Source organism: Triticum urartu, chromosome 4A (genome assembly GCF_056163025.1).
Source record: "Triticum urartu cultivar PI428250 chromosome 4A, HENAU_Tu73, whole genome shotgun sequence".
NCBI classification, from domain to species: Eukaryota; Viridiplantae; Streptophyta; class Magnoliopsida; order Poales; family Poaceae; genus Triticum; species Triticum urartu.
Genome location: NC_141876.1, coordinates 615,104,272 through 615,132,188, shown reverse-complemented (window position 1 = coordinate 615,132,188; position 27,917 = coordinate 615,104,272). Strand labels below are relative to the sequence as shown.

Sequence of the window (27,917 nt, the reverse complement as noted above, 5' to 3'; positions counted from 1 at the left end):
CAGGTGAAATCGGGATTTTAACGGAGTACCGGGAGGTTACCGGAACCCCCCGGGAGGTATATGGGCCTTAGTGGGCCTTAGTGGAAGAGAGGAGAGGTGGCCAGAGATGGGCCGCGCGCCCCTCCCCCCCTTGGTCCGAATTGGACAAGGAGAGGGGGCCGGCCCCCCTTCCTCCTCTCTCTCCTCTTCCCCCCCCCCCCCCCTCCATGAATCCTATTCCAACCAGGAAATGGCGGGAGTCCTACTCCCAGAAGGAGTAGGACTCCTCCTGGCGCGCCACACCTTGGCCGGCCGGCCCCCCTCCCTTGAACCTTTATATACAGAGGCAGGGGCACCCCTAGAGACACAAGTTGATCCACGTGATCATATTCTTAGCCGTGTGCGGTGCCCCCTTCCACCATAGTCCTCGATAATATTGTAGCGGTGCTTAGGGGAAGCCCTGCGACAGTAGTACATCAAGATCGTCACCACGCCGTCGTGCTGACGGAACTCTTCCCCGACACTTTGCTGGATCGGAGTTCGGGGATCGTCATCGAGCTGAACGTGTGCTAGAACTCGGAGGTGCCGTAGTTTCGGTGCTTGATCGGTCGGGCTGTGGAGACGTACAACTACATCAACCAAACGCTTCCGTTGTCGATCTACAAGGGTACGTAGATCACACTCTCCGCCTCTCGTTGCTATGCATCACCATGATCTTGCGTGTGCGTAGGAAAATTTTTGAAATTACTACGAAACCCAACATTGGCTTTTTCGGAGCAGCTTGCTTTTATGGAGCAGCTGGCTGTTTGGGGGTAGCTGGCTTTTTGGGAGCGCGCGACTGTTTGTGAGCACGCGGGTGTTTGGGAGCAGCTGGCTGTTTTGGAGCCCTCTTTGCATTGGGTGCCTCCAATGTAACAACCTCAGCTAACAGAAATGATTTCTTGGCCTCAAAGTCCCAATGATTGCTAATAAAGTGGGAATTCAGTTGCTGACCATTAAGTACAAGATCAATTGTGCTCTCGACGGTGTCTAATGCAAACAATCGCACCTCCTGGCCTATCCCCATTTTGATATGTTCTACCACAGCTTCATTGAAGCTAACCCATGACATACCAGAAATGTTGAAATCAAACACAACATCATGCTTGTCAACAACTTGCTCGTTTCCATCATCAAGCTTGTAGACATAACGAGCTAGTCTAATAGTTAATGTGAACACCAACGGCGGAGGCGGCCTACTCGACAATGACCAATAACGAACAATATACGATGGAGTTAGCGTATATTCGCTAACGTGCATTCAGATGAGCACCAAAAAGAAGCTACTTTGCTTTCTCACCTCAGCTCCGAAACAAACAAAAGAGGAAAGTCGAAGCCATCTGCAACAACATGCTCACCCGTCTTCGGTTCAGCCATCTCCAACACCTAGCTCATCTGCAACAACAAGCAAACAAACAATCATGAGGCTCCAGCAGCAAGCAAGCAATCATGAGATCTCCACGAGCAGCGGCTGCTCCCCGGCGGCCCGCCACGCACGACCAAGTGCAATAGCAGTGGCGGCGCGCACGGGCACGCAGGCGACGGGGACGCACGGGCAAGTGGTGGCTGGAGCGGCGGCACACAAGAAGGTGGTTGCCGGCGGCGGAGCAAAACGCGAGGGGCGGCGGCGGCGACTAGTCACCCTAACCCTATGTGGCCGGGGAGAGGAGCGGGAGAGAGGGAGGGAGCGGGAGAGAGAGACTCACCTCCTGGCCGGGATGTAGCCGCCGCCGTCGAGTACCACCAGGGCTGCCGTCGTTGATGACCAATGGGGGCTAGTCACATCCAGTAGCCGCCGCCGTCTCCTGTGCGAGAGAAGGGGATGAGAACGAGGCGAGAACGACGACCGACGAGCGATTCCTGGTCAATCAATTGGCAAGGGTGTTTTGGTCTTTGTTTGCGGGACCCACTTGCCAGCGGGCAAATTAGCAAAGTGCCAGGTAAAGGGTGTCATCGGATCAATTACAAAGTAACGGAGGGCAAATCATCAAACTACAAAATAAGCGGTGGCAAATAATCAAATTCCCCCAGTAAAATGTAGAGGGAAAAAGTCGGAAAAGAAAAAAGGAAATGTTTCCCGCTTTAGTATAGGTAGTTAGACCGTTTTAATTGAGAATTTGTAAAAAAAAGCTAAAAATCATATGTACTGTTCAATGGTACTGTTTTTTTAACACAATACAGACGCAAGTGCTTATACATACGTGCATACACTCACTCTATAAACGCACACACGCACAGTCTAGCCCTATGAGCACCTTCGAGAGACTGAGCCGGCATATTATGTTGAGATTTACGAAGTCACCGTAGGCGCCTCGTCGACGTGAACGTCTCCTCTCACTGAAAGCGCATCGCCAGAAATTCTGAAATAAATACAGGAATAATGCAAGCACCAGGAACCTGGTGGGCTGGGAATACCACAGTCTCTCTAACCATCCAACCACAGATTGGTTCGCAACGGTAGCTACTTTTACGACATACTCAATGGTCGTGCTTCTCTTCCCCATCCCTCCACATCCAGTACCTCAATCCTCGAGATGAGGGCGACGGCCACCGGTGGCGCCCAGCTAGTCCGGTGCGCCGGTCCAATTTTCTCAAGTAGAAAAACTAGATGAAAAATCAGAAGAAAAAAAATAAACCGCTGACATGGCAAGCACACTCACCAAAGAGAAAAAGATGGGGGTAATTTCTGACACAAATTTTGCTAAATTGAGAATTTTTACAAGTAGTCACAAACGTGAAATTATGGGGTAAAAGTGAAATTCACTCTTTCCGTAGAAAAAAAAAGTGAAATTCACTCTTAGTTTTATCAATCCCTATAATTGACACGGAATGCATAATGCAAAGATTGTCCTATCAATCATTGTACATGTCCTTAACTCTATCACAGGTCTTCAATATATTTTACCTTGATAGGCAATTAATTATAGAATTTTCTAAATAAATGTATCATGTTATGCAATGTTTATTCGAAAAACTTTTGATCTATTTATCAAATCATTACAAACAACAAACAAATCGCCTAGCGACAATTACAAGCACTAGAGCACTATGCCATTATCATCCCTCTCTCGCCGGAGCCGAACAAATCTTGTTGTAGTACACAGTCGAGAAAGTCATCGTACTAAGGCCCCACATATTCAGCGCACGAGATTTAATTTAATCCATTTGTCTATGTGTATTGAGCACCTCGTTTGCATGCAGGCGCGGGTTCGTGTGTTATGCAGACGCCGCCCTAATTGAGAACGACCAATAATACTCTAGAAATATATGATTTTGGGAAAGATCTTATGCACCCGGGCAAGGAGTACGTACAAGATTTTTTTGGTGGGGGAGAGGGGGGGGGGGGGGTGGATTTTCAGAATAAATATACAATTATTTTTACATTTATGATCTGAGAAACAAGGAAGATTCACATAGTTTGGGAATACGACGTTAATGTGTTGGCATAAGTTGTTCACGATTAATGATTATGATCTCACTAATTAATGTATATCTTTTTTCTTAGAAACTACTGTAATTATATTGCATTAATTAACGTATATACTCCGTCTATATTTACAATGAGGCGAGAGGAGGTCGTGCTCATTGCCTCACACTTTCATTTAACTCTCATATAGAACATTTGATCCAGCAAGAAGCAAGGCTCAAATATGAAGGGGAGCGGCTTGGTGTTCATGGTTACTCTTTTGTCCATCGGCTACCTTGCAGTGACCGGACGGTGTAAGAAACTAAAGCTCTTTAAGCACATTTCTGTTTACTTATTTTTGATTGAAAGGGTTTTCCCCAGCCCCAATGTATATTTGCGCACAATTATACATCAGGTTGCACTAACAAGCACCTATTGTTTGTTTGCAAATAATATACAGGTGACCTCGGGGATGAAAGGAGCGCTAGTGCAAGTGCTAATGCTCCTGCATTACACTCGTCATCAGATGAGAGCAAGCTTAGCGTGAGATTTTGTCTGGTTAGGGATTGTAAAACCAAAGCTGAGACCTGGACTGAGGCATGCTACTGCTGCCTTGTGCTGTCCGATATGCCATGTTGGCATAAGCTATACGAGTGTCAAGCAAACTGCCCGGCGTGCCACCCCAAGTGCTAGCTAGGGAGCCTCAACCGGCCGGCGCTGGATCTAGAATTGCCCTATTTGAATAAAAAGATGGTTATGGTTAACTGCTGTTTTGCTAGAATTAGTTTCTTTTTGGAAAAGCCCCCGGCCTCTGCATCGGAATGATGCATGCAGCCATCTTATTAAAAGGTTTCAAAGTATCACAAAGTCATAAAATTATTACAGCTCGCAAGCGTAGCAAAAAGTAAAAAAAAAAGGTGTATGCTCAATATCGCAACCGGTATAACAATGTAAAGGACGGGCTTCCTAGACTCCTATCCTGTTATGCGATCGCCATCCGTATCGGTTGAATATAACCCGTGCTACCATCTCCCACTGGTTGCACCCAGTAACCAAAGGCCTCCTAGAGTCCATAAGAGTGAGTATATTGTCTATTAAAAATCATACCATTCCTGCAATTCAATATAGCCCATATAAGCGCACATATTTCAATCCGAATACGAGCCGCAGTAGTATGATTAACCCCAGCTAACCACGTCCCAAATAATGATTCAATGTTAATTGGAGGAGTAATGTTAAAGGCTATATGGATCGTTCTCCAAAGCAATTTCGTGAGTGGGCATTCTATGAACAAGTGTTGTATTGTTTCACCCTGATCACAAAAACAACAACGGAAACTACCTACCCATCGCCTCTTTACTAAGTTATCTTTGGTGAGAATCACTTGCTTGTGTACGAACCACATAAATCTATATCTATACCTAATATTAAAGGATGGAGACTTTCATAGTTCTCCATCCGTCATCCCATTATATCCATCGATTTTATGTCAAGCTTAAAGATTAACGGTTAAGATTTAAAAGGAGAAAATTTATACCTTTACCTGCCCGTATAAGTGGAAATCTATTTTTTTTCTATCGTCCATGCTCTAGCCTACGCAGATTTTTTTTGTCCATGCTCTAGCCAATACGAAAAAACTATTAATTCCAGGATTCGAACCGTGGTTATTTACAAAGAGCATATGCCCGCTTGCCAACTCAACTATGTAATCTTTCCTGTTCACACACAATGGAAGAACCCTTTATTTGTTCTCCGTACACCAGCCTTTCCGAGCCTCACAGATGTCTAATAGGCTTTCATCACCTGGGCGTAAAAAAACTGTACGTGCGTGGGGGTTCTGCTTATATTCTTTAAAAGACAAAGGTTAGTCCATCTTTTAAATAGTCCCACCTCGCTCTTATACACGAAATATCACCGGTTTTTATATGTTTGCATGTTACCTTGAGTATCAACAAGGGCCTTGAAAATGAAATAAAGAGAGGATGATGTGTGGGTTCCGGATGATTATACACGGGAGGCTCCTTGAAATCAAGGATTAGGATGCTGGCTTCTATCGGGGAATTATGGGAAAACTAATTAAGCCAAAATTATGAGCGAGATTTCATGGGATGTGTGTGCATAAAAATAACGCAAACCAATTACCAGGGACGTGAGTGGGGCTATGCGCACATTGTGGCCATTGATTTACTACTAGTATGAGTAACATCACACATATCAATAAGTCTTTTAGCCCGCAAAAAAAATATCAAGGAAGGTCACAGGGGCTGAAACACATGTACCAAAAATAATAATGGTCGCTTTTGTGTTGGTTTTATAAAAATTGTCATTATTATTTTCTTGCTACTATCACTATAGCCGCGCAAAAAATTGCCTCGCAATTGATGCATGTGGAGGTAGTAGTTGGCAAAGTCTTCAAATTTAGAGAGCTAACCAAAATAGTTGGCACACATTTATGCTGTGAAAAAGCTTAATTTTCTATAGTCACATTATAATTCAGCGGCCTGATATATTTTTGTAGAAGGTACTAATTAAGCATTCATGTCATCACTAATTATGTTTGTGACTTAATGTTAATTGCAATTATATAATGTTTCAATACAACCGGTGCCTCCACCAAGTCTTTGGGTCGGCATAGAATATCCCATCGTGCAAGACGGTACTTCTTCTTGGCCTCATCTGACTGCCAGAAGAATCGAGATCGAAAGAAATCAAGTCTCTTCCGCACCCCTTTCGGTACCTCGAAGAAAGATAGTAGGAACATCGGCATACTAGTAAGTACTGAGTTGATTAACACTAACCGACCTTCATAAGACATTAGTTTTCCCTTCCAGCAACTAAGATTTTTTTCAATTCGATTTTCAATGCACTTTCATTCTTTATTAGAAAGCTTACGGTGATGAATCGGTATGCCCAAATAACTGAAATGCAAAGAACCTAATTCACACCCAAACAATTGCTAGAATTAGTTGAATGCCCGTGTTCTCTCAAGGTACATTTGTACATCGAGGAGAACTAATGAAGGCACAAGACATGCCCAGGCTGGCTCTGGTACGGACTGGCAATAACAACGCGTAGACATCTTGTTCTGATGACGGTAATGGTCATTTGGTGGTCCGGTAGGGAGCGATGATAACGACGCGATGATGGCCTGTTCTGGCGGCAGTAGTGGTCATTTCTTCCCCAAAGATCTTGATATAATTTGCATCATGTTTGAGATGTTGTGTATTTCTAATGAAATTTTATAATAGATTCCGGTGCTTTTCGTAGAAAAAAATGAAAACAAAGGAGCATGGACGGATAGACACGTCTAGCGGGCACACTTAAGTGACCCAGATCCTATTCCGCGCCTTAAGCACCAGTCACAGGCTATTTCACTAACCGGCGCACACCCCCTCCACCCTGAGCCCGCGGTATATTTACACTCTTTTTTAACCCTCGAAAAATTGGTGTGCGCAACATGAAACTCGAACTCTTGACCTCAGGGTTTACCACCACCCACAGTAAGCAACTGGGAAACTTATTAAGGGCTCTTTGATTCAAAGGAATTCCGTGGGATTTTTGGAGGGTTAGAATCCTTAGGATTTTTTCCTATGTTTGTCGTTTGATTCACAGGATCGAATTCTATAGGATTTTTTTCCTATGGAATCAAGTGTATTACATTTCATTGGAAATCTAGCATCCACACCAACCACTTTTTTTAATTCCTTTGTTTTCTCTGTAGCATGATACACTCTATGCTAATCCTATAGAATTCAAGTGGACATGCCACTCAAATCTTGTATTTTCCTTATTTCCGCGTTTTGAAAATCCTGCAAATCAAAGAGGGCCTAACCTGTTGTGCCTTCTGTGTCCCGTGTAAGGCAGGTAGTGGCAGAATTTTTTCCTTTTTTCTGGTATTGTAAAACCAAGTTACGTTCTGTTTTAATTAGTTCTTTATTTTTTCTTTCCTTTTTCTTCAAATGCATGAACTTCTTAAAAAATTGATTATTCTTTCTCAAAATTCATGAACTTTTCTTGAATTTCTGAACTTTTTTCAACCTCGTGGACTTTTTTTAAAAACAATCGTTATTTTATTTCAAATCCGAGAACATTTTCAGTTTTTTGCTAACTTTTTTTAATGCATGAGTATTTTTTAAATCCAATAACTCTTTTCAAATTGTTCAATTTTTTTCAAAATTTGTGAACTTTTTTAAATATCCTGAACTTTGTTTCAAAATCAATAAACTTATTTCAAATACTGGAATGTTTTTGAAATTAATGAACTTTTTTCATATTTGTGAATCTTTTTGAAAATACATGAAGTTTTTCAAATCAATGACTTTTTCTAAAACTGATGAACTTTTAAAAATTTGCAATACTCTTATCATAAAATATGTGTTTTTTTCAGATTTCATGAACTTTTCTTAAATTTTTGTGAAGTTTTTTAGATCGCAAACCATTTTTTTGAACTCTTTGAATTTCACAAAGTTTTTTCCCATTCCCAATTTTTGTATTTTTTGTGAATTTTTTAAAAATGATTTTTCTTGAAAGTCCACGGTTAATGGTCCGCCAGACAAACAAATCAACCAATCAAATTGGTCTTTCAACCAACCAATTGAACAGGAGCGGCGGGGGCACGGGAGCGAACTCGCGTTGTTGGGTCGCGGCCTGCTTGGGCGCGTCTGATCGCCAGCTCTCCTTTCCGACGTTCAAGGCACGAAATAGGAGCTACCCTTAAGTGATTCAGGGCCTGTTCGGATCTTCTCCAGGTTCATGGAATAGCAAGCTTCCCGAGAAGCCAACCATCAGTACCCGTCGAAGTTGCAATATTAGGGAAGCATCACAACAGCTACTTCGTGTATGGCAGCGAGGAAAGGGTCGCATTCGAGTGGAGTACTTCTTTCACGAATGGCTGGGATGGGTTTTGGGTTGTCCATGCCCAGGCCTACATCCTCCTCTCGACCCCTCCTTCATTCCAATTACTCAGCTGATCTTCCAGCCGTACTCTAGGTTATCCCACGCGGATGCTTCAGCACTCACTATGCCCGAAGATCAATTCCAAAGTCTGGCTAGAATTTAAAAAAAAACGTTTGGCTGGAGTAAGAAATGAATGTCTTTTTTTAATGGTCAACGGGGGAGTGAATGCCCACCTACATATTTTTCACTTATTTTTTACGTATAAAGCCTTGCGGGCCCTGACAACATAGGCTCAAGTAATACAAACCATACAGGAAATACCAGAGAGAAGACACACAAACAAAAAACATTCGCACATACAACCACAAACCCAATGGGCTTCAGGGGCGACCAAAAAGAATGTTTTTGGGCCGTTTTAACTGCATGTATGGGGTAATCAAGGGTGTGTTTGTTAGAGCACATCAAGGGTGCATGAGCTCAAACGTTCTGTACTCAACCCAGTTTGGGGTGGTTGGTACCCTACACGGGGCTACCCAACGGCGGAGCTCCCCCCCCCCCCCCCCCCCCCCCCCTTTTTTGAGAGAAAGAGCTTACATATGAAAATTTTGTGTGTTTGGCCCCCCCACTAGTTCATATATTCTGTTTGGCCCCCCAGAGGACTTGGTCAAGCTCCGCCACTGCAAATACCCATGTAGCATGCATGGAGATAGAACACTCCAGTAGTCATTCGCTGGCCAGCATGCACAAGCGAAACAAGCTACAACATGTATCCAAATCCAAATTTGTTTAAATGTTCAGTTTTTTAAGTTTACTTGAATTTTTTTAATCAGAATACTTTTAAAAAAATAAATTTTCCAATACTGTTCAAAATTCCAAAATAAATTTTCAAAAAAATCAAAAAATGTTCAGAATTTCAAAAATTGTCTGACATTTTTTTTCACATTTTTGAATTGTTTCGTCACTCCTTTAAAAATACAGGTTGCTACGGTACCAACCGACATGTCCAAACGGATGCAAGGTACCAACCAGATTCGCTAACAAACAACCATACTAGATTAAGAATGCTACCAAACACCCTAACACGTGGCACGTGCACCATGAGTCAATCAAGGACATCCACAATGTATGCCGAATAGCGGTGCCAAATTGTCTATTGGGCTTTTGGAACCGCTTTATATCATTGTGCAACCTAGCGCCAAACTAAAGACTATCTGAACCGAAGCTTGTAAGAGGGTCGATGCCAAACTGTGCTTAAAGCAATTCTAGCAGACCCCGCATCCTTCCGGCCGCAAAATATGTTTGCAGTTTGCGTAAAAACGCCTTTGCGGACCGGCGCGGACGGCCGCAGTTGCAGACCCTGCATAATGGACCCGAAAAAAGGATATTCCTGGAATATGCTTTTTTACAGGTCGGCTTTGCGGCGTTTGATCTGGCGCAGCTCCTCCCGGCCCGTAAAACTTAAATTTGAAACTTAAATTGATCTAGAATAATGCATTTCTTTGCTTTTGCAACAACATTAAATACAAAAGACATCACGAAATCTTTGCTAGAATAACAAAACCAAAGAAAATAAGAACCAGAAGTATGCATTTCAGAAGATTTCCAACTTCCATAACTACTGCCACAAATTGGACTAATATCTTCTCCATGCATTCATTGTTGATCTGCAGATTCTTGATTTTGCATTCTTCTTTCTTCATCTTTGATTTGAAAGAAGTAGATGTTGCTTCCCCTCTAGTTGCCCATGCAGCCACATCATTGCCTTCGATTATACTAAAGAGTGCACCAACATCTATTAAGTTTCTTTCTATTAATAAATCAATGTACTGGCCTTCCCAAAACCAAAAATGAGCATCCATCGTCCCACACAAGAAAATGAGCAAGCTCGAAGTGAGCTACCGCAATTGAACTAAAGAATGAGCTATCAAATGAGCTACCGCAAGTGCACGTACCACGTCGTTTTCGCATTTGAAGAACACCCATCCGGGGTGCTTCAACGTGCCTAAAGTGAGCCGTAGCACTTTTCGCGTGCAGTCGTCACACTGTATGAGCGGCATCGGCAAGCCACAAAGACGCCGCGCGAGCGCCGAGCCTGGTGGACGGCCGGACGAATCCATACCCACAAACCTTCGGCGGCGGCGGGCGGACGAACCCATACCTGCATGCGGCGATGCGCCCTTGCCTGGGCTACGGGAGAGGCTCCCCGACCACTCCATCGCTTGGGGCAGCAACCGGCGGCCGGAAAAAGCCAAATCCAACGGCCCGCGATGAAGTGCCGCAGATCCGCAAATCAGGCAGCCCGCCGACGCAGGGGGGAAGGGAGGGGAGGCCTCGTGCGCGTGGCGGCCTTTCGGCATGCTCCTGTCGGCTGCTTTCGCCGAAATCTTGGGCGGCGGCGCGAGGGGGGAGATGAGACGTGGTTGGTGGGGGAAAAGCACGGGATGAAATGTTCCTCCACCAACTGCTTCCGCTTATATGTAGGGCACCGCAGCCGCAAGTGGGAAACCCGCGTTTTTCCGAGTTGGGGTCGGGATTTTGCCGCGCCCCTCAAATTTTTTTGTGGACCAAGACGGAATGCGGGGTCTGATCGGGCTGGTTTTTTTGCCCTGACCCATATTTTAAGGGTTATTTTGCAGGTCGGGGCAAGATGCGGGGTCTGCTAGAGTTGCTCTTAATACTCCCTGCTTCCCAAAATATGAGGCGCGCTTTCTTTTGGCCAAGCTAGCTGCTGCTCTTGTACAACCTGCATGCCGTTGTGTGGAGATGGGAATATTTTTTGGTACATTCAGCAGCGGGACCCGATATACAAAAATTTGGAAGCACTTGATGAATGTACCAAGGAATGGAATCTGAATTTTGGGATCCTTCTGCTATTTACGGCAACACGGCAAAGCAGAGCAATGAGTAAAAGCAGAGCACATGAGGACTGCAGGAGACCACTGGTCCGTCTGCGGAAATCATTACACCTGCACATGCCTTGTTTGCCATGACATTTCTCTCGGCCTGCAACAGTTGCAACTGCAATTCAGATTCCGATTGGATGTGCAATGCATCTCTTGCAGCCGGTCACTCACCTGCACTGCACTACACTGATTGGCTGTGTGATTGCACACACCATGCCATTTTTCAGTAAACTCATAAATAAATTTGAGAATGTTGGAGTCGATTAATGTAGCTCAGCTGCCTTCACATTTACAGGCAAAAGAGGGAAGAATACAATGCATAAATCATACTCCCTTCATTTCACAACGTAGTGCTTCCTCTATCCCGTGCTTCAACTTTGATCGTAAATTTAACTACCAAGACCGATTGCGGCGGGAGCAAAAATTATATCAGTGAATTCGTATTCGAAAGAAGTTTTCAATTATATATTTTTTTCTCCCGCCGCAGTTGGTCTCGTTGATTAAATTTATGGTCAAAGTTGAACCTCGGGGAGCGCGTTCGCACTATATTTTGAAACGGAGAGAGTACCTACTAATGGCAGCAATAATCTAGTACTCAGTGGCAACCTTTGGGAGCCTGACATACGGAGTACATGGTATACTGCTGCTGCTACAGACTAGTATAAATTAAGCAGAATCATTCATTAGCCACTTAATCTGTCATCCATCACACTAATCATCAGCAAACTCTCCAATGATGGTATGGCCTAGTATCAATCAAACTAAACAATAATCCAGGTGCTTATTAGTAGTAATCAGGCAGGCACACGCACTAGTAAGCAATCATGGTCACTGGATCATCGATCAGTGGAGCGTGGCGACGTAGGCGTCGGCGAGCATCTTGCCGAGTCGGACCTGCGCCGCGGTGGTGAGGTGCGTGAAGTCGTTGGCGACGGGGAGGCCCATGGCGTCCACGTACCTGAGGTTGGGCGCCCGCACCGCCCGCTGCGCCTTCCGCACCAGATCCACGAACTTGCCCTGCCCCGTCGCGATCCCGACCTGCACCAAAACATCATGGAGTGAGCGGTGGAGCATTCATTTGGCAGATCAATGGAGTTGCACTGGCCGGAGCACCGAACCTGGATGACGAGGAGGTTTGGAATGCCGAGGTCCCGCCGGACATCCCGGATCAGAGCCTCCATCCGCCCCGTGTAGGCCAGCGCGTCCTCGCGCCGGATGGTGTCGGTCTCGCCCTGGAACCAGAGCATGGCCGCGATCCTCCCCTTGCCATTGGCCCCGGCGACGGCGGCGCGGGCGCGGGTGAGCATGCGGTCGTAGAGGTGGGAGCCGTGGGACCAGTTGGCGATGGGGGTGCCGCCCTGCGCGCAGGGGACGAGGCCCACGACGGCGCCCTTGGGGCACGCCGGGGCGCGGAGCAGCGCGTGCGCGAACGGCATGCCCGGGCCGACCCCCAGCACGTTGCCCACGTCGATGCCGGAGTGCAGCGGCTCCCGGGCCTCCTCCCAGCGCAGGGCGGGGGAGAGGCGGAGCGTGCGCGGCGAGGGGGCGCACTCCCCCGGCACCACGCCGTCCCAGCGGTTGTTGAGGGTGGCACCGCCCCGGCCGCCCATGTTGGACTGGCCCGCCAGGATGAACACCAGCGTCGGCGTCCTCCCAGCTCCGGCGCCCACGGCCGTGGCCGCGAGCAGGGCGAGCAGCAGCAGGATGGACGGCATTGCCGGCGCCGCAGCTGGTTGCATCTCACGGAGACGGAGCTAGTTGCTCGCACTCACTGGTGACGGAGTGGCAGTGATGATGGCGCCGTTGGAGAGGATATTGGTGTACGATATGGTGGTAATAAATACGGCGCGTCGGGTTTGTTGGAGGAAAAGTTATGTGGATGCGGTGCGGTGGACGTACTAGGACAACAGTGAAAAGAGTGAGTGAGGGACGGTGGTGGGCATGGCGTGCAGGTGCAGCCCTTTTTGGTTTGTTGTCTGACGGTGCATGTGTTGTGCGCCTGTCACGCGCGCGTCAAATGAGCTGTCGGAATTTGGATGTTTACTCTGGTGCAGTGTTGGTGCAGAAGACGCGTACGTACTGGAGCAGCAGTGAGTGTTGGAGGGAGGAAGCGAAGCAAAAGGCAACCTCCGCCCGCCGAGAGGATCTGATGCCTCTTCCGTGGCTTTTCACCGACGAGAATCGTCGTGTTCATCGGAGGCGGCAGCGTCGCCTCGCCATCGTAGAGAAGGACGTGGAAGCCTTGGTGGTGTGGCACGGAGGCTTCCCGCAGGACATCGTCGACGAGCGCCAGGTCTACAAGCAATTGAGATCGGAGAGGGACGCGAGGAGGAGGGAGCGAGCCGCCTATCGGGAGGACAAGTGTTCGCGGAAGCAGGCAGCTCAATTGAAATTGAAGCTACGAAAAACGGCGGGTTGGGACTTTGAAGACGAGGCGTATGCTGACGCCTACATTCAGACATCGGAGGAGGACATTACCGAGTCGGAGTAGAAATCGACGAGTAGTGGTCTTTTCTTTTTATCTATGTACGCTAGAATTATCTATGTATCCATTTTTATCTGAAAAAATGGTCGGCGGCGTCGGCGACGTAGCAAGCGGGCGAGGGTGTGAATCCAATATGCCACCGATCAACGGGCCCGGTGAAGAAAGAGGGCGAGCGCGCGCGTCCGTCTTTTGTCCGCGCCGACGCAAATCAGACTCAAAAATAGGTCGGGAATGGGTCGGCAGGCGGACGAAAACGGACGCGCGTCCATTTGATCGGCGCATTGGCCTGGTTTTTTTGTCCGCGTCGATCCAAACGAACGGCCGCGGACGAAATGGATCGCCCCATTGGAGTTGCTCTAACAGTGGGGCATTGGTGATTGGGCAATCTAAACAAAAATCGAGTACTTTCATTTATTTATTTCACCTTGAAAATCAAATTTGCTCCCCAAACTTTGCCCAAACCCACTGCCTCACTAGATCTTCTTTTGAGCACCTACTCCACGTTCAATAGACGCGGAGCTCCTAGTCGGCGCCTTATGCCCTAGCCAGGAGTTCTGGCGCCCACTAGCGTATAGCAATAGGCCGGCCCATTACCTACTAGCGATGCAGCCTCTCTCCTGGCCACATTTGGTTCCTCGGTCAACTGTTGACTTCAAAAAACATAATTTTCAAAGAAAATCCTCAAAAAAATCAAAATTAATCCTGGATTTAAAAAATGTTCATTTTTTAAAAAATATAACAAACTGCAAAAAAGTTCACAAATTTGAAAAAAAATCACAAATCTGAGAAAAGTACGCGCATTTAAGAAAAACAAAAAAGAACAAGAACAACAAAAAAGAAAAAGAAAACAAAATAAGAACCGTCTAGAAACTGACCATTGAACTGAGAAAAACCGGTTTTGGAAGCTTCCCAAAACCGGGGGCTTCCCGAACTGAAGAGAATAAAAGGAAAAAATAAGTTAGCGGGCACAAACGGTCGAGATGTCCTACAAGTAGTTACCGCGGTATACTCTAAACAAAGAGGTCTCGTGTTTGAATCCGTCGCGAGCACCCTTTTTATGAAGTTTAACAGAAACGAAGAAACGTAAATGGACAAGCCCAACATGGAGGGAGCGGGGGTGCGCCCTGTACCATTATGCCTATTACGGGCCGCCTCCCTAGAGCACACACTAATCGCTGTTGTGTCTAATAGAGATACTGCACGAACATTGGAAGCATTCCAGCCTATTTCACTGCAGAATTGCCCAGTTATATCAATTGAAAAAAAAATATCAATTGGAAAATCTCTCACAAACAAAAACCCTACATAGGCATGAGGCCCACCATGGCGTCCTTGGGGCATGCGGAGCAGCGTAAGTGTGAACAGTAGCTTAATGGAATCCCGAGCAAAGTGTTCAATGGAATCCAACTCGTGGAAAAGGTTTGGCTTGTGCAGTTAAACGCAAAGAGCTTAATGGAATCTAGCTCTTGAAAAAGGTTTGGTAGAGTTACTCCATGAGTACAACAATTCTTATCCTATAGGTCAAAATGGTTGGTTGAGTGAGGCTTGGACTAGGATGGCAAAAATATTCCATACAAAAATTCACAAAGATTCAAGTTTAAGAAAAGCAGAAAGAGATGAAGAGAGAGTAAATGCTTCTCAAGAAAACCCGGAAACAAATTGGTGCTAGTTTTAACTTCCACACATAGCTGATTGAAGCCGACTCATTTCTTCGGAACAATATGATCACCATAACTTCTATTTTACCTAATTTCATCTTTCCAACTTGTAATTTGCATTCCAAGTTTACCATAATGCATGTTCACCATAAGTTATATTCAATGTTATCATAATGCATGTTCGAGTATTCATTTTCTTATATCATCCTCATGACTAAATAATAGTATTCATTTTTTTATATTCATCCTCATGACTAAAAATTAGGAATTTTTTAACCAAACTGTTTTCTCCATTTGTTTTGATAAGTTACCTTTTGATAATAAGTTCAACGATAATGTATCGTTGCCAAAATGTATATTAATTATTTGTTAATTTAAGTAAATTTTGCAGATCATTTGGACATCTGAACGGCTCTCGGTAAAAAAGACAAATTCAGGGTCTATAAAAAAGTTTAATGTTCATGCACTGTTTTAATCTGATTTGTCTTTTGTGGTGGGTGCTACTCAGATGTTCAAATGACCTGAAAATTGGAACGAATCTCATGCAATAAATCTTCTACCATGCAAAATTATTTTGGATTTTTTTTATTTTGAATTTTTTATGTTTTTTTAACCAGATGCAGATAAGTCTGGGCACTGAAACGCTGCACTCACAAAGTTCATAAAATTTGAGGTAAATGTCTTTTTAAAAAAGTTGTTTTCAAGAGGGAACAATGTCCATGTGCTTGGATCTGGATCGGAGCCCGGAGCTGCATCGATCAGCACGCCTGAATTAAATAGCAGCAGTATCCCACTCCGGTTGACTCCGGTCCGAAAGCGGGCCCACCAACCAGCGACACCGACCGCACCGCTTATTCAAACCCCTCCGTCCGCTTCCCCACTCCGCCCGAAGGAACGTTGCCCCCGACCGACCGCAGTCCGCGACCAAGATGCTCCCTTTCCTCTGCCTCCTCGCCGCCTCCGCCGCCGCGCTGCGGCACCACCACGCGGCCGCCGACGTGCCCCCGTCCAACAAGCTCATCTTCATCCTCGCCGGCCAGTCCAACATGGCCGGCCGCGGCGGGGTGACCGGCACGCACTGGGACGGCGTGGTGCCGCCGGACTGCGCGCCCTCGGCCTCCGTCCTCCGCCTCTCCCCCTCGCTGCGCTGGGAGCAGGCCAGGGAGCCGCTGCACCAGGGCATCGACGGCAACCGCACCTGCGGGGTCGGCCCCGGGATGTCCTTCGCCAACGCCGTGCTCCGCTCCGGCGGCGCGCGCGGCGCCGCCGTCGCCCTCGTGCCCTGCGCCGTCGGCGGCACGCGGATGGCCGAGTGGGGGAAAGGGTCGGAGCTGTACGCGGACATGGTGCGGCGCGCCCGGGTCGCCGTGGAGACCGGGGGGCGGATCGGGGCCGTGCTGTGGTACCAGGGCGAGAGCGACACCGTGCGCTGGGCCGACGCCAGCGAGTACGCGCGCCGGATGGGCGCCCTCGTCCGCGACCTCCGCCAGGACCTCGCCATGCCCCACCTCCTCCTCATCCAGGTCCGTCCACCGCCATCTCGATCCATTATGTTGCTTCATTCATTCTTCTTGATTTACTCATTTAATATTCTAGATCTGTATCATCTGCATGATCTGGAGGTCGAATGGTTCGTTGTGTCAGTGGAGGGACTGTAAAGCTAGCAGCTTTACTTGTCACTTGGGCATGGTTGGTGGTGATCTTCCTTTCCATGAGAAGCAAAGAACATTCCACTCCTTTTTTTGTTAGTGGGCGTACACGTAGAGCAGAGTTGGTAGTAGTCGTTGGCCTAACATTCATTTGCGTAGACAGAGGACATAGTACAGCTGAAGCCACACTATATGTGCACCTGGTCCTAGCGAAGAGACTGGAGTAGTAATACGCCATGGGTACTAGCTACTGGGCATGTTTGTCAAAGAATTAGACAAACCTAGTGAAGTCCTGTTTTGGTTGCAGCTGCATCTCCCAAATTGGGTACCCGAGGTTAGCCGAGTATCTCAAATGCAGAGCAGCAACGTTTATACATGGAACCATCTAAATTTGGAGCATCATCTATTGTCTCCACTCCAGCAATTAGATGTAGATGCATACAGAAAGTACTAGCTTTGGGCAGCAGTGGTGTCTATGCGCTCATTTCTCATAGATTTTATCGATCTTTTGACGATTCAGGTTGGGCTGGCATCAGGGCTTGGGCAGTACACCGAAGTCGTAAGGGAAGCTCAGAAGGGCTTAAAACTTCGGAACGTGAGGTTTGTCGACGCGATGGGGTTGCCGTTCCAAGACGGCCATCTGCATCTGAACACCCAGGCTCAGGTCCAGCTGGGACATATGCTGGCTCAGTCCTATTTAACTTATGGTACATTCAAACACTAGTTCTCCCTGTACCTCCAAAGAGATCCATTATTTATTTGTTCTCTACTTTAGTTAATTTCCTCTCTGAACTCTTGGTTGAGCACATTGGATTGGGTATAAACATGCCAATGTAATTCAGTACAAGTTCTCCATGATCAATGAGTACGGAGAACCTCCGGAATCTTGCAGTTTCATAATGGAAGCTGCTCCCTTTTTGCCTATTACGTTTGAGAATCATAGCAATTCTAGTGATTGTGCATTGTAAGCATAAGAAGAAAAATCATCTAGCACACAGAGTGGTACTGAATTTGAGATAATGCATCGATAAAATTCAGTAGACCATGAATAATGATGTCCAGTGCATACTTAAAACCAATCAAACCATCAGAACAAATAACGTGTGACTGAATCTGTTACAAAACTTGGAAGCTTTTTTAGTATTATTTGGATTTATTGAGCTCGTGTTTCATTGAGAGGCATTCTTTAGAGCTGTGTAGAAAAATACAGAATAAGCTTTGGCATAGTAACGTTCCCAATACTGGTACCAAACAATGCAAATTCCAGCCCTATATACTCAATTTGCAATGGCTGTGCAATGCTGAGATGTTGACCAACTATGCAACCGACCCGAGTACTATCAACGTCTGTAATGTGATGACCAGGCAGGTGTAAGTGTTACAGTTGAGGTTTGAGGAGTGCCTGGTGATACTGGTAATGCTTCTCACCTTGATCATCCAAGTGTGGATTCAGAAAACACAAGGTGTGGACTCATCTATTGGAGATGAAGTGACCTCATTCATTGATAAAACACATGACATTGGCATGATGGCGACTCTTAGTTATACTGGTGTTTTAATTTGATAGCGACTTACGAAGATTATAATTCTCTAGTCAGTTCAAATAGCATCATATTTATTCCTCTCTTGTTTCCCTTTTTCTGGGGTGCTAGGGCATGCACATCCTCTTCGAACACCCACACCATGGTGGCTGCAACTTACTACCTTGGCTTGTTGCTTCATTGTTCTTTGGAGGGAGCCATACACATCTGTGCTTATATAATCAAACAAACAGAGGAGGTTGAAGAAGAAAGCTACTGAGCTCTGCACATAACCATATACCAATACATAGGCAATGCGATGCCGATACATAGAAGATTCATTCTTTCAGGTGTATATATACACACACATTGAGAAGAAAAGAAACACTCATAGAGATCATATATACAGTAGAAGATTTTACGACACATTTTGGTTTCTCCTCTGGTAAACCTGGCTAACTCTAGTGTATGTATGCAAGCAAAGTCAGCATAGATGGAAAAATGATCTGATTTATTGAGCTTGTGTATTTTCTGGTAATCTTAGTCATTGATAAGAACACTTGAGGACGTACATGCTCATGACAACAATTCTTAGTTATAGTACCAGTATCTGATTTGATGGGGAAATAAGTCAAAATAAGAGTGAGTATGATAGTATAAATTATTTTTCTGGTTAGTTCAAATAGCAGCATGTTTGCTCCTCTCCGGTACCATAAACCCACCATATACCTTCCTCAAAACAGCCATCATACCTACCTATCATGACATTTCCATAGTCATTCCGAGATATATTGTCATGCAACTTCCATCATCATCATATACATGACTTGAGCATTCATTGTCATATTGCTTTGCATGATCGTGAGATAGCTAGCATGATGTTTTCATGGCTTGTCCGTTTTTTGATGTCATTGCTACGCTAGATCATTGCACATCCCGGTACACCGCCGGAGGCATTCATATAGAGTCATATATTTGTTCTAGTATCGAGTTGTAATTGTAAGTAAATAAAAGTGTGATGATCATCATTATTAGAGCATTGCCTCAGTGAGGAAAGGATGATGGAGACTATGATTACCCCACAAGTCGGGATGAGACTCCGGACTTTAAAAATAAATAAAAGAGGCCAAAGAAACCCAAATAAAAAAAAGGCCAAAGAAGCCCACCAAAAAAACACAACAACAAAAACAACAAAATGAGAGAAAAAAAGAGAAGAGGCAATGTTACTATCCTTTTACCACACTTGTGCTTCAGAGTAGCACCATGTTCTTCATATAAAGAGACTCTTGAGTTATCACTTTCATATACTAGTGGAAATTTTCATTATAGAATTTGGCTTGTATATTTCGATGATGGGCTTCCTCAAACGCCCGAGGTCTTCATGAGCAAGCAAATTGGATGCACACCCACTTAGTTTTCAGTCTGAGCTTTCATATACTTATAGCTCTTAGTGCATCCGTTGCATGGCAATCCCTACTCACTCACATTGATATCTATTGATGAGCATCTTCATAGCCCGTTGATACGCCTAGTTGATGTGAGATTATCTTCTCCTTTTTGTCTTCTCCACAACCACCATTCTATTCCACCTATAGTGCTATGTTCATGGCTCACGCTCATGTATTGCGTGAAAGTTGAAAAGGTTTGGGAACGTCAAAAGTATGAAACAATTGCTTGGCTTGTCATCGGAGTTGTGCATGATATGAGTATTTTGTGTGGTGAAGATGGAGCATAGCCAGACTATATGATTTTGTAGGGATAACTTTCTTTGGCCATGTTATTTTGAAAAGACATGATCGCTTTATTAGTAGGCTTGAAGTATTATTGTTTTTATGTCAAATGATAGACTATTGTTTTGAATCACTCGTATCTTAATATTCATGCCATGATTAGATATGTGATCAAGATTATGCTAGGTAGCATTCCACATCAAAAATTATCTTTTTTATCATTTACCTACTCGAGGACGAGCAGGAATTAAGCTTGGGGATCCTGATACGTCTCCGTCGTATCTATAATTTTGATTGTTCCATGCCAATATTCTACAACTTTCATATAATTTTGGCAACTTTTTATACTATTTTTGGGGACTAACATATTGATCCAGTGCCCAGTGCCAGTTCCTGTTTGTTGCATGTTTTATGTTTCGCAGAAACCTCATATCAAATGGAATTCAAACGGGATAAAAACGGACGGAGAATATTTTTGGAGTATTTGGAGAATATGGGAAGAAAATCAATGTGAGATGGTGCCCGAGGGAGGCACGAGGCAGGGGGGCGCGCCCCTGACCCTCGTGGGGCCCTCGTAAGGCGGTTGTTGCTATTCTTTTGACGCAAGAAAGCTATTTTTCAGAAAAAAAATCTCGGCGGAGGTTTCAATCCAATCAAAGTTACGAATCTCCATGTATATATACGAAACGGTGAAAGGGCAGCCAGGGGAATGCAGAAACAGAGAGAGACAGAGAGACAGATCCTATCTCGGAGGGGCTCTCGCCCCTCCCACGCCATAGAGACCAAGGACCAGAGGGGAAACCCTTCTCCCATCTAGGGAGGAGGTCAAGGAAGAAGAAGAAGGAGGGGGGCTCTCTCCCCCTCGCTTCCCGTGGCGCCGGAGTAACACCGGGGGCCATCATCATCACCGCAATCTTCACCAACAACTTCATCGCCATCATCACCAACTCTTCCCTCTCTATGCAGCGGTGTAAACCATCTTTTACCCGCTGTAATCTCTATTTAAACATGGTGCTCAACGCTATATATTATTTCCCAATGATGTATGGCTATCCTATGATGTTTGAGTAGATTCGTTTTGTCCTATGGGTTAATTGATGATCGTGATTGGTTTGAGTTGCATGTTTTATTACTGGTGCTGTCCTATGGTGCTCTCCATGTCGCGCAAGCGTGAGGGATTCCCGTTGTAGGGTTTGCAATATGTTCAGGATTTACTTATGGTGGGTGGCGTGAGTGACAGAAGCACTGACTCGAGTAAGTAGGTTGTTTGCGTATGGGATAAAGATGACTTCATACTTTAATGCTATGGTTGGGTTTTACCTTAATGATCTTTAGTAGTTGCGGATGCTTGCTAGAGTTCGAATCATAAGTGCATATGATCCAAAAAGAGAAAGTATGTTAGCTTATGCCTCTCCCTCAAATAAAATTGCAATAATGATTACCGGTCTAGTTATTGATTGCCTAGGGACAAATAACTTTCTCATAACAAAAAGCTCTTTACTAAAACTAACTTAATTATGTCTTTATTTAAACAGCCCCTACTTTTTATTTACATGCTCTTTATTATCTTGCAAACCTATCCAAAAACACCTACATAATATACTTCTATTTTCATACTTGTTCTAGATAAAGCGAACGTTAAGCGTGTGCAGAGTTGTATCGGTGGTTGATAGAACTTGAGGGAATATTTGTTCTATCTTTAGCTCCTTGTTGGGTTCGACACTCTTACTTATCGAAAGAGGCTACAATTGATTCCCTATACTTGTGGGTTATCAATCACCAGGGTCATCGCGGCTGATCTTATAGCGCAATGCACCGCATACCGGGCACGCGTTCAAATCCTCGTACTCACCGCGGTAGAGGATGCAGTCATTAGGGCATTCATGTATCTTCTGCACCTCTAACCCTAGAGGGCAGACATCCTTCTTTGCTTCGTACGTACTCTCGGGCAATTCGTTTTCCTTTGAAAGCATATTCTTTATCATTACCGGCAACTTTCCAAATCCCTTGTCAGACACACCATTCTCTGTCTTCCATTGCAGCAATTCCAGTGTGGTGCCCAACTTTTTCTTATCAGCTTCGCAATTCGGGTACAACAATTTCTTGTGATCCTCTAACATGCGCTGCAACATCTTCTTCCCCTTTTCACTTACGCAGTTTCTCTTTGCATCGGCAATGGCCCGACCTAGATCATCAGCGGTCTCATCTGATGCCTCTTCTTCAGCTTCTTCCCGCATTGCCGGCTCATATTCTTCCCCCATTGCCAGCTCAACTTCTTCCCCCATTATTGTATCATTGTATTCAGGGAACCCATGGCCAGGATAGTTGTCGTCGTCCTCTTCTTCTTCATTGTCTTCCATCATAACCCCTCTTTCTCCGTGCTTGATCCAAACATTATAGTGGGGCATGAAACCAGACTCAAACAGGTGGATGTGAATGGTTCTTGAGTTAGAGTAATTGTGATCATTTTTACAGCCAGCACATGGACAAGGCATAAAACCATCTGCTCGCTTGTTTGCCTCAGCCGCAAGCAGAAAAGTATGCATGCCATTAATGAACTCGGGAGAGCATCGGTCATCATACATCCATTGTTGGCTCATTCATTACACAACACTGAAAAGATCAAATTAATACAAGTTCATACACATAAAGTTCATACATAAGTTCATACAACACTTAAATGCAACAAACAAATAACTCTCTAGCTAAATCATTTAAATGCAACAACAAATGCGATCAAGATCGCAACTAAGGTAACAATTGGTCCAACAGCATAATGATACCAAGCCTCACTATCAATGGCATATTTTCTAATCTTTCTAATCTTCAAGCGCATTTTCTCCATCTTGATCTTGTGATCATTGACGACATCGGCAACATGCAACTCCCATTCCATCTTCTCCCCCTCAATTATTTTCAATTTTTCTTTCAAATACTCGTTTTCTCTTTCAACTAAATTTAACCTCTCGATAATAGGGTCGGTTGGAATTTCCGGTTCACATACCTCCTAGATAAAAATATCTATGTCAACTTGATGGACATAATTTGTCATAAACACAAAATGCAACAAATAGTTGTAAAAAAAAGATAATATACCACATCCGAATCATAACACGGATGAGGGCCGATGGGGACGGATATCAAAACCATGGCACTATGTATAACAAACAACATACGGGTAAGATAATTATATGAGTAACTATATATCCAAATCACACAAACATGGATTTTTTATATAAAAAAGATAAGAACAAGAGGCTCACCACAAGGTGGTGCCGGCGATGGGACGGTGCGGGAGATCGACGGTGGTTACGACGGAGATTTAAGTAAACCACACCTACATATGCAAACTAAGTGTTATTTTGACCTCAAATTGCATATAAATCAAATACTACCACATATCATTCCTTCCAAATTACTAAAACCCACAAATTAATCACTATATAAACCATTGCGAGAGCTAATCTAGCAATGAGAGATGAAAGGACAAAGTTGCTAACCTTTGTGATCATTTGAATGGATGGGGCCTTCAAATCTTGACAAAATTTGGGCAAAATGTGTGATAACCTCGAGGGAGAAGGGAAGAACAGAAAGGAGAGGGGAAAGGGGGAAGAACAGAGCATAGGTGGACGAAGGGTTTATATAGGACGACCTTTAGTACTGGTTCGTCGCACGAACTGGTACTAAAGGTGCTGGAGGGGCTCTAGACTGACAACATCCTGCCACCACTCTCTTTAGTACCGGCTCGTGGCACGAACCGGTGCTAAAAATTCGGCACGAACCGGTACTAATGAGAGTGGCCTGCCTAGCCGTTGAAACCAGCACTAATGGCCACATTAGTGCCGGCTCAAATACAAACCGGTACTAATGATCTGAACATTTGATCCTTTTTCTACTAGTGATACATTTGTAAAATTCATGAACATCTACATGAAGATTTATTTTTAAAATATCTGAAGAATTATTGTGATAGTCATTTGGGACCAATATGTAGGATATCAACTTGTGTTCCATCCGCTGCACGTGACAGTGATACATATAGGTTTTCTTAAATAGACTTAATTCATAGATGAGGCTTCCTTAGTGTCGAGTGGCACCGTCTAGATGCTGCCTAAGTGTGGCCGTAGGTGCCTGCCATCAATATGATGAGTCAAAATCGAAATTAAAATAGCGACTCAGATAAAAATAATATTTTCTCTTCCGTTGCAACGGACGGGCATATTTACTAGTCTTTCCTAAATACACATTGGGTATTTATCAATATTCTTAAAAAGCATCTTAACATTTTCCAACTATATGTCAAATTTCTTTAAAATATAAAATAAAATGTTGACCATATTTAAATGGGACAAATAAAATTTTACCCTTAGTGGGTTCCAACCGGTACGTTGCACCTCTAAATTTTGCCTCTCCTTAGGTTTGGGTCGCGCAAATAGCCTTGTATTGAGTCGAAGGTGTTTGAGTGTTATTTTTGACAAAAAATACTCCCGGTAAGTGCCAGATGGGTTAGTCACTTGTGTGAGAACCCCCTAAAAAAATAAAGGAGGAGAGAGAGATTGATTTTGAGAATGACTTTTTCCTTTATGGTGTGGGTCCACATGTAACTGAGAGAAGGGGTCTATTTATTTCTTTTGTTCCTTTTTCGGGCAGGTCTCACACATAAGTGATATGTCCCATTTGGAGCTTGGTAGGGATATTTTGGTCTAAAATAACAATCAAACACCTTTGAATGAATGGAAGGATGACAAAAGGTTATTCATATGACCTAAACTGCAATTATAGGGGTAAAATTGAGGAAATGCAAAATTTAGGGGTAAAACTTAAGGGCAGAAACTAACTAAGGGCAAGAATGTATTTGCCCCTTTTCTAAATGATGAACATTTACCCAAAACAGAAATACATGTTGAATATTGTTACAAACATGCTACCGAAATTTCCAAATACACATTGAATATTTTTAAAATACACGGCAAATACCTTTTGAAATAAAACCATTTTTACTACACGGTGAACATTTACGAAACACATGATCAACTTTTTAAAATACACGTCGCATATTTTTTTAGATTTAGTAAAAGGGGAAAGAGAGAGGAGCGATTATGTGTGGGACCCTCAACTCAAAGACAAAGGAGAGTACGCACGGGTTTTGTTTTTGTTTTCTAAGGGAGCGAATTTAATCCTTGTTTGATGATTCGACTCGCGTGTTTGATGGTGTCGTCTCTAGGAATTCAGGGCCCCGGTACGAAATTTAAAATGAGGCCCTAAAATGTCTAGAGTATATGTTTTTTATAATATAAATATGAATGAATTAAAACACTTCATAAATTATAGGCTTATCATTCAAGATAATAAAATAAAGACTGAACCCTGAATTATAATCGAGCAACAAGCTTGGCAATCATGATTGTCGATAGATATAGACTGTCATGATTAAAAATGAATAGATTGGATGTTTCCTTGCAAAAAAAAGATATAGATGGTCAGGCTGTGTCGATTGAGTCTTTTTTTTTTGAGTGAGACTCTCCTTTCGGGGGAGATTGAGGGCAAATCCTATTTGACGCCCGCAGGCGTCAAAAGGACGAGCCTTCGCTGAAGCAACTCGCCACTTGGGCCGGCCCACGTTCGGATTTTCGTTCGCTGCTGTTTCCTTGTTTCTGGCGGGTTTTTTTTTGTTTTTCTTCTATGGTTTTCTGCTTCCACTTTTTTCACTGTTTTGGCCGGTTTTCAGTTGTTTTGTTCTGTTTTTTTTTATGTTTTGATTCCCTTTTGTCCTTTAATTTTCTTTTTTACGTTTCATTTTCTATTTTCTGTTTCTGTTCTTCTTCTCATTATTGCGTATATATATAAAAAGTTCGCCGTGTGTTACAATTTTTTTCAATGTATTAAGAAAATGCTCATCACATATTATGAAATAGTTCACCTTGCACTGTAAAAATGTTCATTGTGTATTATAAAAATGTTCATTGTATATTATTAAATTGTTCAACGTATATTTAGAAAATGTTCATTGTGTATTACAAAAATGTACAATGTATATTATTAAATTGTACAATGTATATTAGAAAATGTTCATTATGTAGTAAAAAAATGTTCATTGTATAATATTAAATTATTTAACGTATATTAGAAAATATTCATTGTGTATTTAAGATTTGTTCATCATATATTAAAAAATTGTTCAACACATACCCATAAAATGTCCATTTTAGTATTTTAAATTTGTTCAGTATTTTTTTACAAAAATTTTCGCTGTATTTTATATTTCTTCACCGTATATTATAAAAATGTTCAACACTTTTTAAAAGAATTTTCCACTGTGTAGTCTACTTAAAGTATGGCGCTGGATTTAAAACATTCGAGCTAGCTAGCTCGGCTGGTTAGCCCCGTTGGATTCTAGCACGAGGTCGGTGGTTTGATCCCACACATGCGCTTTTTTTTTTCCTATTTTGCGCTCACAGCGAGATGATTGGGCCGGCCCGTGTGCACTTCGCTTCAGCGAAGTCGCAACGATCTGACGCACACGGGCGGCGTATAGGAGCTCTCGAGATTGAGGAGCAGGCCCAGGAGAGACAGGGACTAGTCGGCCAGGCCCAAGTCTGCTAGTTGAGATAAAAAGGCCCAAAACTAAAAATACACTAGACGTCGGCCCAAAACCGGGGGCCCTGTGCGGTCGCACAGCCCGCACAGCCAGTTGGACGGCCTTATTTGAAAAATTAAACTTGGACGGCCTTATTGGTGTGCATGCATGCGCGTGTTGGTAATCCGAATCCGAATCCGAATCCGTAGGTGCCTGTGCCACGGCGTCGATCTCCGTAACGATCCTGTTGCCGGTTCCATCTGGTTTCGGCTCCCTTCCTGACTCTATATGGTTCTCGGCGAGTAATGCTACACGTACAAACGAGTTACAAGCTTTTACAAAAATGTTAATTTGATTGGTCAATAGGTGGCGAGGCGGCCCACCCCCGTTGAAAATCAAGGGAGGCAAGTTTACGATTAGTTAGTAGATGGAAAAAATTTTAGTCAGCGTGTAATTGATTCTCGGCACAGCGCACACGTACTCTTTTTTCTTTTGCGGGCATAGCGCGCACACGTACTCTGCCACGTGCCACGGCCAACCTTTCCAGGTGACCCAGATAGCTATTGTTGTACTAGTGCATCGCATGCTTGGTTGCATAGAGCCATAGAGAGAGGATAGCGATGCCGTCGACCTTCGCCGTGGAGTCGTGGCCGGCAAGGAACTCGTCGCCGATACAACTCTGCGTGGGCCGCTTCCTCCACAACAGCTGGGTCGTCGACGTGCTATTCCACAGGGCGGGGAGCACGCGCTATTCCACAGGGCGCAGACCCTGCATCCCAACCGCTCCCTCTTCGACCCCCTCACGGTCGACATGGAAGAGCTGGCGGCGGCGGCGTGCGTCCTCAGGTGCACCTTGGCGTCGCCCAAGCCCGCCGACATTGGCATGATCAGGCGGTGGTACCGGCGGCTCAGAGGCTCCGAGCCAGAGGAGGACGCCGTCCTTCTGTCCGATCCGCACATGACCCCGTTCATGATGCCCATCACGTCGCTCATGGCCTCACCATCCGGTGGTGGTACGCCATCCCTCAGCCTATCCCAGCTAACACAATTGTGCCCACCGCGCCAGCCGCCGAAG

The 27,917-nt window shown here is 44.5% G+C and overlaps 2 protein-coding genes and 1 long non-coding RNA gene across 4 annotated transcripts; 2 read left to right on the top strand and 1 right to left on the bottom strand.

Annotated features, from left to right (window-relative positions):
• The first annotated feature begins 3,608 nt into the window (after positions 1 to 3,608).
• LOC147977374 (uncharacterized) lies at positions 3,609 to 4,188 on the top strand. The gene is made up of 2 exons (XR_015602219.1): positions 3,609 to 3,738; positions 3,885 to 4,188. It is a non-coding gene; the product is annotated as an uncharacterized LOC147977374 (long non-coding RNA).
• A 7,274-nt stretch (positions 4,189 to 11,462) lies between these two features.
• On the bottom strand, positions 11,463 to 13,098 carry LOC125554454 (putative carbohydrate esterase At4g34215). The gene is made up of 2 exons (XM_048718011.2): positions 12,342 to 13,098; positions 11,463 to 12,261 (listed from the first exon to the last, which is right to left on the bottom strand). Exons 1-2 carry the CDS (start codon positions 12,960 to 12,962, stop codon positions 12,067 to 12,069), a joined length of 816 nt encoding a protein of 271 aa, XP_048573968.2. The 5' UTR covers positions 12,963 to 13,098; the 3' UTR covers positions 11,463 to 12,066.
• A 3,098-nt stretch (positions 13,099 to 16,196) lies between these two features.
• LOC125553270 (putative carbohydrate esterase At4g34215) lies at positions 16,197 to 21,341 on the top strand. Of its 2 annotated transcripts, XM_048717079.2 has the most exons (3): positions 16,197 to 16,889; positions 17,536 to 17,722; positions 18,668 to 21,341. In XM_048717079.2, the coding sequence occupies exons 1-3, from the start codon at positions 16,296 to 16,298 to the stop codon at positions 18,775 to 18,777; spliced, it is 891 nt and encodes a 296-aa protein (XP_048573036.1). In that variant the 5' UTR covers positions 16,197 to 16,295; the 3' UTR covers positions 18,778 to 21,341. The 2 variants fall into 2 exon arrangements, with proteins under 2 accessions (XP_048573036.1, XP_048573037.1); XM_048717080.2 differs by lacking the exon at positions 18,668 to 21,341 and having other exon boundaries at positions 16,201 to 16,889; positions 17,536 to 17,939.
• The last annotated feature ends 6,576 nt before the right edge of the window (positions 21,342 to 27,917 follow it).

Coding starts and splice junctions, on each gene's coding strand:
- LOC125554454 (XM_048718011.2), bottom strand. CDS start 12,962: ATGCAACCAGCTGCGGCGCCGGCAATGCCGTCCATCCTGCTGCTGCTC. Junction 12,262..12,341: donor CAAACCTCCTCGTCATCCAG/GTTCGGTGCTCC, acceptor GTTTTGGTGCAG/GTCGGGATCGCGACGGGGCA.
- LOC125553270 (XM_048717079.2), top strand. CDS start 16,296: ATGCTCCCTTTCCTCTGCCTCCTCGCCGCCTCCGCCGCCGCGCTGCGG. Junction 16,890..17,535: donor CCCACCTCCTCCTCATCCAG/GTCCGTCCACCG, acceptor TTGACGATTCAG/GTTGGGCTGGCATCAGGGCT. Junction 17,723..18,667: donor TCAGTCCTATTTAACTTATG/GTACATTCAAAC, acceptor CTGGGGTGCTAG/GGCATGCACATCCTCTTCGA.